The sequence below is a fragment of the Squalius cephalus genome, assembly GCF_949319135.1.
Source record: "Squalius cephalus genome assembly, chromosome: 6".
Classification (NCBI taxonomy): domain Eukaryota; kingdom Metazoa; phylum Chordata; class Actinopteri; order Cypriniformes; family Leuciscidae; genus Squalius; species Squalius cephalus.
Window position 1 is genome coordinate 11,436,334 of NC_137127.1, and position 14,781 is coordinate 11,451,114.

The following is a 14,781-nucleotide window of genomic DNA, read 5'->3' on the forward strand; positions in this document are numbered from 1 at the left end:
TGAATATTAATTACGCAACGCTACGTTCGCCCAGTAGGGTTTGTGATTTGCAGTTGGCAAGTGTGCGCGAAACAGTTGAATATTAATTAGGTTATGTGACTGGATCATAGGATTGGACGCTTGCTTAATAACGTCAGCCCGCTCTAATTAATATTCATGACCCAATCCTTCACCATGGTAGGTTGTACAAATTCTGTCCTGTTCAAGATGTTTGAAGTAGTGCGTCTTTAGCTCTATGATGGGATATGAGATGGCTCTCCCATGTGGAGAAAAACGGACAATGCACTGCTTCACAGCCTAATTTGCGCAGTCACGTTCGGTTATAGCCCTATTCAAGACATTTAAGTTATATAGGCTATATACTGTAGTACAGCATAGTTACTTTCGTCTTCAGTTACGACCAACGAGAAAGGCAGTAAACCGCGTTTTAAGTAAAAACTTTTAACTTAATAAAATCTCATCTCGATGGACATGGACACTACTCGCGAAACTGTAGTTGTAACAGGTAACGTTAACAGTTAACTTAGGTGGTTTATTTTGGGGCGGTAATTTGACGCATTCAACTATTTCGTCGAGTGAAAGTTGTCTCTTAGTTAATATAGTTTCGCTGTGTAAATATACTAAAGAACATGTTATTAGTGTTGCCTAATTAGTCAGCTCTGTTGCTTTTATGTATGTTAATGCTGTTTTTTGTTTTTTTTTCTAATTTACTAGGTTTTGCCCCTTTCCGACAATATGTAGTGAATCCAAGTTGGGAGGCAGCTAAGGTAGGCCCTAATAGTAAAACAATGCCATTTTTACCCTTTTACATAGATACTTATAATTAAATTTGAGCAATTTGGCCAAATTAAAGTAATTCGCCCAAAAATGAACATTTTACTCACCCTCATGTAAAGGCAGTAACAGTTATTTATTTTCTTCCGTGAAGAATAAATTACACCTTTCTTTTACTTAATGGTGCTTTTGTCTTTTTTTGTAGCTTAATATTGAATAAAATGCCAATTTTCAGGTTCCTATAGGAATACAAATAGGTACAAACCCCATGTGCTTAAAGTCATTATAAGTTCTGGTCAGTAAAATGGACACACACACACTATGGCCACACTTTGCTATTTGAGCAGGGATTGAAGATGGCAGGACTTGGATTGGGCATAGATGTCCATATTATGGAGATTCCTGTCAGTTATGCAAATTCACGAGAAGTTCTTGATGATATCTGGCAAGCAATGACTCCAAAGGTAACAAACAAATATTTATACAAAGACCAAGTCTTGATGAAACACTTCATAACAGAGAAGTGATTATGAGATGCAGATTAGAAGTTTACAGCATCTGAGATGACATGTCTTAAAACTAAAACATTTTACTTTTGATACAAAATGATGACAGAGACATTTTCTCGCTGTGATGGGCAGGTTGTTATCCATTTGGGCATAGCCCCAGGATCCAAAGGCATCACACTGGAGCAAACAGGCAAGAACCACTGCTACAAAGACAGGGATGTGAGTGGTCTGTTCCCTGTTCATCACTGCTGTATTGAGGGAGGACCCGGACGACTGGACTCTATCATAGACATGAGATCCCTTAGCAAGCATTTAAAAAATATGGGACTTGATGTCATCTACTCCAGGGATGCTGGGAGGTAATAGACTAACAATTTGATTCATGGATAAAACTTGAAAATATAATTCATCTATAAAAATTTCAAGTTATCTGTAAAAATGTGTTGATTTAAAGGAATACTCCACCCAAAAGTGAAAATTCTTTCATTTACTCATCGTAGATGTGTGTATATGTAGATGCCACATTCGACCGCTCCATACACATAGGCACGTCCCCCATCTTGGAACACACACTAGACTTTGAGCGCACAAAATTTCTATGGACACTGTAACGGTCGTGATATGATGTCACTGCAGTGTCTTTTTTACAAACATGAATTCAACATATAACAATTAACAAATAGTAATATTATATTAAAAATGAAAAAATATACAATTTACTCTACTTTACTGCAAAAATACGATTTTTTTTTTAAATTCAGCCAAGAAGTGACCTATCAAACTTTTACTGGTCACACATCTTCACGTGATGCGAATTCGCAGGTCAGAGTTCACCAAACTTGAACTTTGGAATGCAGCATAATAAGAACCTTTTCGCATGAGCTTGCATTTCCAGTTTGACACATTCTCGTGCATATGAATGGAAGTCAATGGAACAAAATGTGTAGTGTGACCGCCCCTTAAAAATCAATGATGGCACAGTATTGCACAGCTTCTGGTCGTGAAACCACCGGGATTTAAATCCTCAAAGAAGTTGGATAACCTTTCATTGATGAGAATGTGTTGGTTTGTGTTTTTATATATGGTAACTCAATATTACATGTTTTTAAACTATGGTAACTTTTTAATGTCGTGTCAACTAATGCCTTCATCTTGCAAAATCATCTGCTGATATCTATTGCAGAAAGATACAATCATGCCTCTTACTACGGTTGCTCTCGAGTGTTCACGGACCGTTACAAAATGGTGGACGGCTTGTGTAGCAGCCCATAGAAACAGCCCAAATATTGTATGGGGTTCGCTTTGGTGGAACTTTGGAAGTCCCATACACTTCCATTATATGGACTTGCAGGGATGTATTGTTTTTGAATTTGCATTCATCTGAAAAAGTCATATATCCAGTACATCCTTCCATTAAATAATGTGAGAATTTTCATTTTTGGGTGGAGTATCCCTTTAAGGTCCTGAAAAAGGACACTGTTGTTGATACAAAAGTTGGTACTGTAATTCAACAGTTTATTTTCCTCCATTTGTGAATTCGTTCATATTTTTCTCATAATTCTCTGCAGGTACCTGTGTGATTTTGTATACTACTATTCACTGTACCTTGGGCAGGGAAAGGCTGCGCTGATCCACGTGCCAGCCTCAGGAAGCCTGGCAAGCCCAGAGAGACTGGTACCACAACTCCAGACCATCATCCACGCTCTGTTACGCCAGCTGGGCAGCTCTGCACACACAACCTCAGAGTACGTGGACAGCACACAGGTAGAAAACATCCTCCATAAAACACAATCCTGTCATGTAGACATAGTTCCACATAGTGGAAATTCAATAAGTGACACTTGACACAAGACTTCAGGACTCATTCATTTTTTTAATTCAAAATTTAAGAAAAAAAGAAAATACATGAAAATTCTTCAGATATACATTAAGCCAATGGCATGTAAAAAGTCTACCATCTCAACTGGAGGTGAGGAGAAAACTGAAAAACAGGAGGCCTTAGATACATAACTTAAAAGAAGACGAGAGTACCAGCCAAGTCATTTCATCATCAGTTTCTACCAATCAATGCAATGAAACAGAGATATTTTTATTTTTCTCCTTTTTTTCGTTTTTTTGTGAAAGGTAAATAAAGTGTTATTAAACTCTTTTCAGTACAGTAGTTCAAGGCCCCTTTTGAAATTTGTTGGAATGCCAAGCAGAAACAACAGTGCCTGGGAAATGATGTCTGTGAAACCTCAAGCTCATTATTGCAATTAAAATGCATACATGCATCTGTTCTAAACCTGAGGTTTTGCATGATGAAGAAATATAATACAATAATAATAGTTCTCATGATAGTTGAGGAAAAAAATCTTTCAGTCAATCTACCTTCAGGTTTGCAGAAAACTTTCATTGCAACATAAGCTATTTCTACTGTAAACTTGTCTCTTTTTATTTGAAATTCTAGTCATGTTCTCTCTCTCTCTGTGTCATGACTACCCGTAATCTACTGGACATCGCTGTCCTATTTGTGTATGTGTTTCTGTAGAACTGTAACCTACTGGTAACTAAGGAACCTTGGCAGCATTCAATGAAAACTGACATTCACTTTGCAACAGGCCAATGCTTTTGTCCATATTCATTACAGGAAGAAAAAAGAAGCAGAAATAAATAGTGATATCTATAATTTTCCATTATAAACACATCAAAATCTTAATCACTACATCTACATGTGATACACTCCCACCCATATACATACGCAACAATACAAGCACAAGGGCTTTTATAGAATGGTTATTTCGATCGTCTTGTACCACACAATAATATTCTTTTCTAACAATGTGCCTCTCAGCATCCCGACCAGGTATCTTCTACAAGCGCCCTCATTTCCAACCCCTGGAGTTCAAAAGATGAAAAAAAAGAAAAAAGACTCAAAGAATATTTTAAGTGCCATGAAACAGAACGGCCAGGGGTTGTAAGACCGTGACTTTCTCTGAATCCTCTTTGCAATTTAATCATCTGACCCATCTGTTTTTAACGGTTGTTCGCAGAGAGAAAGCATGTTGCTTAGATCCACCATCTACCCAATGCTATTGGCAAGACTATTTGTAGTCTCTGTAAAGCAGCATGTTGTCAGCAGCAGTAGAAAAGAGAGGCAAAACTACAGCCCTTTCTCCCTCTAGAGAATGATGTAGATGAATACGCCGACAACAATTGGCCCTTTATATATTGTACTCGCTAGACATATGGGGTGCATCTGACCAAACAAATCAGTTGGAATGCTTTTTCCAGGTAGGTTTATGAGAAGGGAAAAAAAATCCACTGGTTTGTTGTGAGAAAGTGTTATGAAATCCACAGTATGCATTCGATCGTTTAGATGCTTTGGCCAAAAGGTATTAGAGCAGACTGCAGCAAAAGAGAAGGAAGATTCACCTATAATGTTATAGTTATCAGTGTATTAAAGTCATCCTCAGTTATAGGCCATTGACAGATGGAGGAGACTGACATTGTTGTGCAGAAGAAGGTCATGCTGGGAAACTGGATGTCAAGGGCCATGATCTCCGTTGATGCTGCAAATGAGTTCTTGCTAAATAAGATCCTTTAAACTAATGGAAAATTTAAGATTATGTAGAGCTTTCAATGACAACATCATATCTGGACTGGACTGTTTTTTTGTTGAAGTCTTGCTCTCATTGCAAGTTACTCAATATGAGGATATTATATGCGCTCGTAAACCTTTATGAACAGCCGTTTTATTGATTAGATGGCAATTGAGGGGTGATTAGTGAAGAAGAATATTAAATACCAAAAAACAAACAAACAAACAAAAAAACACTTGATAGCTGATAGCAAAGAACTGTTTTATCTCTAAGGTCCATTATGATGAAACCATCTGGTGAATTAGGTATTTTAACACGATTATTTATAAAAGTATTGCAGTGTGATCAAGAGCAGTGCGATTTTTGCGTTGCCAGGCATGTGATAAGGGATGCAATAGACACACCATTAGGAATCCCATTGGCATGATAGCTCACACCATGACTTCCTCTCTCTCCACTCCTGGGAGCTTGTACTCTGTGGTGCTTAAAGAGTTTTTTTTTTTTTTGTTAGTTTTTTTTTTTAATCAGAGACATGACAGATGATGATAAGTTGTCCATTACAGAAGAAAGCGAGATGTATTTTATCATTTCATATACTTACACATTTAAAAAAGTAAAAGAGAATGAGGTAGATAGATGCTGAAGGAAATGAAAAAAAAAAGTCCCCCAGTCATGACATCATGGAAAATGCATCTATAATCTGACTTTATACTAAATCATAAGGGCATTTGTACAGTGATTTCAACTGGTATCACACACACACACACGCACACACACAAAAAAAACAGGAAATTAAATAAATACCCCTTCAAAGGGGGAAAATAGCCTTCTAAGACAGGATAAATAAGTCCTGGGTAACGTTCCCAAATACACATGAAGAAATTCTTCAAAACTAACCTTTTTTTTTTTAAAGCCAACTAGCCAGGGAAACCTATTGTTTTATTTAGCAATCTTTGAAGAAACCGATCACTTCTCTGAACTTGAACCGATTCTTATTTGGTTACAGATGGCATATTTCATCAGGAAGGTTAGTGTTCATTGCATGGATTTATAAAATCGTTGGCATATGGTTGGTTGGTTGGCTGGCATATGCGAGACAAATTAAGACAACCCGATTAGCCCTGTTAGTTGCTATTCAGTTACATGAATGGGTTACAAAAACAAGTCTATGAGGGTAAAGAAATGTAAATGAAAACTTCCATGTCAATGCCTGGCAGGAGGCATGAGCACGGACAATGACATACTGTACGGTTTACTACACTGTAAGGAGAGGCCAGCAACTAAAAGCTGAGGTGGAATCAGCTATGATGGGAACATAATGTTTGGAGAACAAAACCTTAACATTAACCTGAGATTGAGCTGCACCTCATGAGCAGGTGCAATGGTAGACAACTTTATCAAGGGTGCCTAAAGTTCACATGCAGAGCTAAAGGAGTTTGTTGTAACTAATAATAATAATAATAATAATTAATAATAATAATAATAATATTATAGAGAAATGTTAAACACAAGGCAATGGACATGTGGCAATGCAGACAACCTCTTAGGGAGAAAAAAAATAAATTGCTATTCTCTTTTTTTCTTTTCTTTTTTTCTTTTTTGCAAGAAGAGTATAAAGCATAAGAAAATGGACTGTAGTGGAGATCATAAAATATTAAACCTGAAGGATTTCCATATACGCATATATATATATATATATATATATATATATATATATATATATATATATATATATAACACCCACAAAAGAAGAAAAATAGCAGCTTCTTTCTGTACAGACAAAGAGGTGAACATCAGAACTGTAAAAAAGTTATCAAAAGTGACTCAAACCAATGATTTGTATGTAAATGATCTTGTGGTCTAACATAGAACTGTAAGACCCTTCTCAGAATCATATGATTTGTACAGAGAGACTAATGACTAGTCTAAAAAAATACCTGCTGTGTACAATGCCTCACTCATCACACAAAACAGATGAAGCCCCTCAGTTTGCTTCATGACCGAGCTGATCCCTTATAATTCATGTACGCCTCTGCAGCGCACCAATCTCTTCACCTTCGCGATTAGCGCCGTGCTCTTTCCTTTTGACTTGAGGCATTGCTTTCACAGAGGCTCAGCTCACAGATGGTGTGTGCAGCAGGAACTGCCATGCAATAGTTGAAGATCAGATTCATATAAAAAGGGGAAAGGGGAAGGATTTACAAACTCAAGCTGATTGTAAAAGATGAGGTCCAGAAATCCCCCATCAAAGACAGTATGAGAGCTTAGTCCCTCGATTGCGCTACTTCAAAGTGCAACCTTGAAAAGTCAGCTGTGGATGGGGGGGTGGGTTGGGGTGTGATGTAATGATAAATAACTTTTGATTTGGCAAAAAATTTGGCAGTTTCAAAAAAAGCCCACCTCACTCTCAAACAAACACCCTTGAAATGGATTAAGTAGAAGGGTGGATTCAACCAGTAACATGACCAATCACTGATTGAGAACAATCGATCGCAGCTAAGAAAGTCTTGCGCCATTTTGAAAGAGAAATGTGTGACAGTTTTAGAGGAAGAAATGTACTTGCGCTGAAGAGGTGAATGTGTATTTTTGTATAAAAACACACTGGTATGCACCCTGAAAGCGTTCACGGGCTGGGCTTGCTGGCTAATATGCTTGTCTCTCTTATTTCACAATGAACTGGCAGGTTTTCTTCCTTTAGAAAACATTAAAACAGTTTTTTTCACACAAGTGAAAGCCAGGCCTCTCTAGTGTGGTGGTTCATTCTGAAAACTTAAATATTGCAAGAGTTTTTGTAGGCTTTTTCTGTCACCAATCGCCCGAAACATCCTCCATCATTCGAAATCATTTGAACAAACTGATCCACTGACTTCCAGGAAGGACACCGTCCTTTTGGTTGTCGACGCCATGGTCAGCCCTGGGTTTTGATTCCTCGAGAATGAAAGAAAAAACACATATGACCATGTAGACAAAGGGACGAGGGAAATTTGGGTACCCTGTGTGAGGAGTAGAGGGAAACTGAGCAGTCGTGATCAGCAGGCCGATGACTGAGGCAGTGGCAGCGCTCGCTCGTTCTTCCTCCCCCCGTTCATGTGCGCGTAGGGCTGCGTCTCATCGAACGCCGGCCCCAACAGCACCACTGGCCCGTTTGCTGCTACCTGTCCTGAGTGCTTGTCTAAGGCAAGGCCCGGAGAGGCTGAGGAGGAGGGCGGTGAGGTGGAGGGGGTTAGGGCAGACCCCATTGGCGTCCCGGGCCCCTGAGCTGGGGAGAGCGGCTGTGGACTCTGGGTCTGAGCCCCATTGCTCCCCTGAGAGGAGGGGGCTAACGTGGAAGCAGGATCCAGTGGAACGTTCTCCATGTTCTCCACCTCCATGTCCAGTTCCTCTGTGTCGGGGGGCTTGTTCTCCTCACTGTAGAAAAAGCTAACCTCTGGGAAGGGCGGCTCCAGTTCCTCTTTTATGCTGTTGATGATCTCCAGAAAAGACGGTCGCATTTTAGGGTTGTACTGCCAGCACATCCGCATCAGTTCAAACCTGTAGACCAGATACACATATAGCGTTATAGTTTGAATTTAAAGAAAGTTGATCAGAAGTCACATGAACTATTAGAAATGAAAGTTACTATTTTTGATGTGATGCAATAAACTGACTGTGAACTGCAAATAATGCACACTAAAAAACAAAAGATTTGCAAAACAAATTATTCCTAAGAGCCAGTTCATTTTAGTGAATCAAAAATGTACAGCATGGCCAGTTAAGCCTGATTCCTGGAATTAAATGACCAGAATAAGCCAGTTCTTTTAATCAATACTTTAAAAAGATTATTTACCAGTTTGAATCAGTCTAAAACTCTGACCTGTATACAGAGATTTTATCGTAAACTAAAACTATTAAAAAGATTTGCTAATTAAAATAAATCTGAAGTAAAATGGAACAACTTGAATGAAAATTAGAGTCGAGTTGCAGAATTCGTTTAAAGAATTAGCAGAGAGAGAGATTTTCGGCAAAATGGACATTATAACTGAAATATAGCAACATTTCAGCATTGTGGTTGTGACAGAGGCAATGCACAACTCTTCTATTCATGTACAAATCTCATACTCGTATACTGCAGTGCAAACCAGCAATATAAATTCAATAAAATCTCATAAACCCAGGTGATTCACACTTAAAAACTCCACCCATCAACAGGTGGCAGTGTTCACTACAGCTAGAACACACAGGAGTGTTGTGGAGAAGACAACTTCTAGAACATTTTGTGGTTGTACACACTGAGAAGTGCACTACTATCCTGAAACCTCCACAGACCTGTCTCATTTGAACAACTGAGGATGCATGAGAAGCAAAAAAAACAAAACAAAATAATAAAACCTATGATCATAACAGTTTGGTGTGGTACTATCCCACCATCTTGGTAAAAGAAACAAACAAGCTACAAATAGTTTCAGCACTAACTATCCCACTGAAATACATTTTAAGTGACCTCCAGTCACAGGTTCAGAGCCGACCTGGGAACTCTCTCGCAAGGACATTCCACAGTATCAGGTCAAATACTGCACTGGAAGTTAATGGCGGAAAGTTAAACTTTTTTTGTGGTTTCAACTTATGAGATGTTCCCTCAAAACGACGACAAGTTTTTTTGGACAGGCCTGGCGTTTGCAAGTAACCTTCCTTTTTACCGCTTGTTGGATCACAAATTCATAGCAGAAGCCATCTGTCATTTCTCACTGAAGTGATTTCAAACCCAATCATAAAATGTGATAAATCCTGCCCACTGTCTGCACTCACTATCTCTTTTCCAAAACCCATTGAGCTACCTTCCTGTCTACGTTCTCTCTCTATGGGCGGCTGCCTTCTAAGGCAGCATACTAACTGAAAGGAAACCTCATAAGTTAATGATTTGATGAGCTCTACAAAGCCAGCAACTCCACAAATAGCGCTCTGAGTCGGCATGAGAGACTCGACTCAAAATTAATCCCAAAAGAGTTTGATGTTAGTATGTTTTTAAGCCTATGGCAAGATAAAAATAAACAGCTCTCACACAAATCTGAACAATTTTCACTACTTTTAAGTATTAAATTACATATTCATAATGACATATCTGTTCAGTCTGTTCATGTCTTCAATTTTATGCTTTTCACTGAGCTTGTCAATGCATTCTGGGATTGCCTTCTCTTTGAAGGATAAGTGTGTTGATGCCTTAATTAAATTGATCAAACGTGACGGTAAAGACATTCATGTTTAAAAAGATTTCTATATCAAATAAATGCTGTTCTTTTGAATCTTATATGTTCTATGCATCCCAAATGTATCCCAGTTTTCACATAAATATTAATCAGCACAACTTTTCAACATTAATAATAAGAAATGTTTCTTGCGCACCAAATTAGCATAATGTGGCAGTGAAGACTAGAGTAATGGCTGCAGAAAATTCAGCTTTTCCATCACAGGAATAAATTACATTTTCAAATATATTAAAATAGAAAACAGTTTATTTTTTATTTTTTACATTGTTATAATGTTTCACAATATTAGCGTTTTACTGTATTTTGGATCAAATAAATGCAGCCCTATTGAGAATATACGACTTTAAAAAACATTTGGAAAAAATCGTACAGACTCCAAACTTTTGAGTGAATCGTTATGTCACGAGCATGACTATGATGCCTTAATATGCTGTCTAGGTAGGCAGCTCACTAGGTTTTGGAACAGAGCTTCTGACTGCCATTAAGGACAATGATGAAATATAAAAACTAAAAACCTTTTTTTTTTTTCCCAAAAAAACAATGTATCCATAATATACAATTTAAAAAATGCTTCAAAAACATTATTGTTACACAGTTTTGGGATAAAAATGTCCAAGTATTGAGCTCAACATGATGAGCGTTGTTCAAGCAAGTGTTCAAGAGATCTACATGCTATTTCTGAATCCCTGCCCTTGTATTTCAGCCAAGTAATACTTAAATTCTCATGATATCATAGAAATGAGGCCGACATCCTGACTTTATGATGTTTAGCTGAGTGTAATGATGAGATACAGATGACAAAGCTTCAGCGTTTTTACAGCGCTAGCTATGTAGCGCAGCGCAGCATATGTTCAATCCTCCTCTCTCGTGCAATCAGGACAATGTAGCTGCCATGGAAACCGGGGGTTTGTGTTTCCATAACAGTTGAGACAAGAAAGAGTGACTGAGGGAGAAAGGGGTCAAGAGAAACGGACAGATAGACCTCATGCCTCGCTACTGACATCAGCCCAGAAAAGGAGAATGGCAGACCAGATCGGTGACGCAGGCAGACATGAAGATGCGAAGATAAGTACGAGAAGCTCTTAATAAAAAGTGGAGCAGCGCGGGTCACCGTTACTGTCACCCCCTGGGAACCGCGCATTCTCCCTTCTATGGATGGAAGCTCTTTGACAACATGATGTCACCTGTCTCCTTTTAACCCGTGACGCAAATGGCACCAGTCAGGCTTTGGCCTGGCAAGACGTTAGCAGCAGCATCTGGTGACATACTATCGACATTTTAACGTGATATCGCATCCCTAAATAGAAAAGAGCCGGTTAGAGGACAAAGGGTTAACAGTGTAAAGCAGAGTGCCAAGTTTGGGAGCAAAGTGCAGTTGGTGGACTCACAGCATGTCGGGACAGTTGTCGGGTTTATCCAGCAGTCCTCCCTCCATGACGAAGCGCAGTACCTGCTCGTTGGACATGCCCTGGTATGGCTGCTCTGCTAAAGTAGCGATCTCCCATAAAACCACACCGAACGACCTGAAGAAAGAGGAACTGGTTAAAATAAAATAACTCTGCAGAAGCAACACAAAGGCACTTGCAGTAAATCATGGTAAATGTCACAAAACCCATTTACGTCCAATTACGTCAGCAACCGTAAACATCAAATAACTCAATCCAGTCAGACGAGGACGGAGAGGAAAGGAATGAGGCCATTTAAGGTCAAGAGATGCATGAAGAGGCACTTTGAGACAATTGCAGTCCCGCGGAGCCTAAAAGCAGCGCTTGTCACTGAAAAGCTGCGGACGCATCAACGCATTTCCTTATTTTTCTAGCATGGAACAACAAAATGCTCATTTTCAAAACAGCACAAAAGTCGCGAACACCGCATGAGCCGCTGACCTGAACTTTTCTCTTTTAGTGTGGTGTTTTTGTTAGCCCTGTGTTCCTCATTAATGAAAATGAGTCCATATATTAGCCGGCGGCCGGTGAGAAAGTGCAGCAGCGGACCAGAAAGTCGGCAAACCCCAAATAAAAACCACACAAAGAGCACACTGTTGCCAGTCGTTATTCATTAGTTCTCCGAGGACAAATTTTCTACACTGGCCAGGGATCTGAGACAAAGCTCAACACCCTTTAAAACAGGGCTATTACAACAGTGACTTGCATCTAATTGGCTGCAACATCTGCGTGTTGAAAGACAAAACCGCATTAGAGTGGGACTTTTTCAGGGGAAGGAAACAAATAAAGACACCTAACGGCGAGGTTTATGGGAGTACGAGATGGGAGCTCGCGGTGACTCTTTTCATCTCAGGGACTTCAAAAGCAGCAGATACGGACGGAGGGACAGGGAGGCGGGTCTGCGCTGGCACACCAACCCCATCATTACCAAACATCTGGAGGAGGTTAGGAGCGCACGGAGTGACAGAGCTGTGGGACGCTGGAGATTGGGAAACTGCAGAATTGGAGAAGTCGGTCTATGGCACCGTGACTGTTCTACTGAACCGCCGCTGCTGGGACTAAGGCTGTGGAGAGACAGTCTGTCTGAGACAAAGAGACAATGTGTTTGGGCACGTTTCGCTTGGCTGGGACTGGAAGAATGTCTGGAAGTGATGCATATTCTCCCTTGACACAGAACATCAGTGGAAAAAAACATGAAAGGGTTTTCACCTCTTATAAGCCTATGAGGCTTCCTTTCGTATTAAGAAAAATAAAGAGACCGTTTCAATGCTTTCTGGACAGTAGGGGGCCTGTGGTGGAGAGGGGCTACTGTGTCTCTGATGGAACATCCCGCTGATCAGATGGAAAAATGTTTCATCAGTCAAATTTTGGACACACATTAATAAATGAAACTTTTTTTGATAAAAGTTTATACTTCAGTTTTTTTTTTTTTTTTTTATAGGCAAATATATTTTTTTGCACATGAATTTCTTAACATAATCTATTAACTTAAGTTTTAGACTAAAGTTTGTTGTAATTATTAATTTGTTGCAAGTATTTTTTGCAGGGTTTATACATTAAAATATAAAACTTTCTTTATTTTTTAGGAAGGGGGTCCCACAAAAGGAGACATCATAAAACCCCAACTTATACCAAAGGCAACTACTTTGAAGAAACCTAAATATGAGGTAGTTTTGATTTTTTTTTTTTTTTGGTTCCTATATAATTCCTACACTTCCATTTTCCTTTTTTGCAACAGAATAATTCAGAAAAGATGCATTAAATTGTAAAATATCAAAAGTAAAGATATGTATATAATTACAAAAGATTTCGATTTCAAATAATTGCTTTAAAAAAATAAGAAATGTTACTCAAGCACCAAATCATGTAGATTGATTTCTAAAAGATCATGTGACTGAAGACTGGAGTAACTGCTGCTGAAAACTCAGCTTTGCATCACAGGAATAAATTAAATTGTATAATATATAAAAACAGAAAACAGTTACTTTAACTTGTAATAATATTTGACACTATTAATGTTTTTACTGTATATTCAATCAAATAAATGCAGCCTTGATGAGCTTCTTTCAAAACATTAAAAAAATCTTACAGACCACAAACTTTTTAATATTAATGTATGTCCAAATGTTTGACTGGTAACGTACTGTACATGCAAGCGCAGATCAATTCACACACACACATACACTATATGCAGAGAAGCAACAGAAAGTTTTGCATTTGTGTGTGTGTGTGAAGATAAGTGTCAGAGAGGACAGGCAGCTCATACCAGACATCAGAATTTGTTGTGAACACTCCATCTTTCAAAGACTCCGGGGACATCCAGCGGACCGGCAGCAGCCCTTTGCCTCCTTTGCGATAGTAATCAGTCTCGTAGATGTCCCTTGTCATGCCAAAGTCTAAACGCATAAAGAGAGCAAACATGAACTGGAAGAAAGCTTTGAAAGGCCAGTCACACCTCTCAATCAAATCTTGTTTCAAATATATTCCTTAAAAACTGAGACTTACCTCCGATTTTAACTGTGAAGTCCTCAGCAACCATGCAGTTCCTGGCAGCCAGGTCTCGATGGACAAACTTGTTGGCATTGAGGTATGCCATCCCGTCCGCTATCTCTCCGGCCATCTGAATCATCTTCTTCAGCGGAGGCAGAGACTGGCTGCTAGAGCCCTGCTACATGGTGGAAAAAAAAGAGGACAAATGCTGCATTCAACACTTCTGTTTCTCTCTTGCACTTCTAACCCCTTTATGAAGAGCTGACTGACATATTGAGTAACTTTGAAAAACTGAACATTAACTAAAAGATAAGATGTAGCCCATAGATCAGAGCAGAACAAAAATAAACGTAATAAACGTTATGAAGTAAAAGTGTATTCTAATAAGCTAAAAAGAAGTATAGAGATAAATTATGGGATAACAATTAGAGCATTTTTGGGGAGGATGTTTGTGCAGGCAGATATGACAGGATGTTTCCATACCTCTTTTGAACGGAGAGAACGCAAGTAGCTCTTCAGATCACCCCGTGTCATCAGCTCCATTATAACTAGAGTGGGCTGGCCTTGCGAAACCACACCCAGAAGTCGCACCTAAACCAATCAGGGTACAAAGAAAAAAAGAACTGAAATAACACAGTCACTATGAAAACACTGAGAAACCTGTGTCTGAGCAACCTGTTTAAAAAGCATCATTATTTTTGCCATTTGTTTGGTGGCACAGAAATGATAACACTTAATA

General features: G+C 38.9%; 2 protein-coding genes across 6 annotated transcripts in view; one reads left to right on the forward strand and one right to left on the reverse strand.

Moving 5' to 3' along the window:
* The first annotated feature begins 154 nt into the window (after window positions 1-154).
* pgpep1l (pyroglutamyl-peptidase I like) overlaps window positions 155-14,781 on the forward strand; it is a 62,855-nt gene continuing 48,228 nt past the window's right edge. For 2 of the 5 annotated variants that reach the window (XM_079875105.1, XM_079875104.1), the window contains exons 1-5: window positions 162-505; window positions 715-767; window positions 1,122-1,238; window positions 1,416-1,642; window positions 2,852-3,047. In XM_079875105.1, coding sequence (XP_079731231.1) covers window positions 466-505; window positions 715-767; window positions 1,122-1,238; window positions 1,416-1,642; window positions 2,852-3,047 — 633 coding nt within the window. In that variant the 5' untranslated portion in view covers window positions 162-465. Of the gene's footprint in view, window positions 506-714; window positions 768-1,121; window positions 1,239-1,415; window positions 1,643-2,851; window positions 3,048-14,781 lie in introns of all 5 variants that reach the window. The other 3 variants (XM_079875106.1, XM_079875108.1, XM_079875107.1) reach the window with 3 other exon arrangements.
* igf1ra (insulin-like growth factor 1a receptor) overlaps window positions 3,056-14,781 on the reverse strand; it is a 97,116-nt gene continuing 85,390 nt past the window's right edge. Inside the window, 5 exon segments of the mRNA XM_079875102.1 lie at window positions 3,056-8,395; window positions 11,496-11,630; window positions 13,819-13,948; window positions 14,058-14,220; window positions 14,526-14,633. Of these exon segments, the coding sequence (XP_079731228.1) occupies window positions 7,894-8,395; window positions 11,496-11,630; window positions 13,819-13,948; window positions 14,058-14,220; window positions 14,526-14,633 (1,038 nt within the window). The 3' untranslated portion in view covers window positions 3,056-7,893.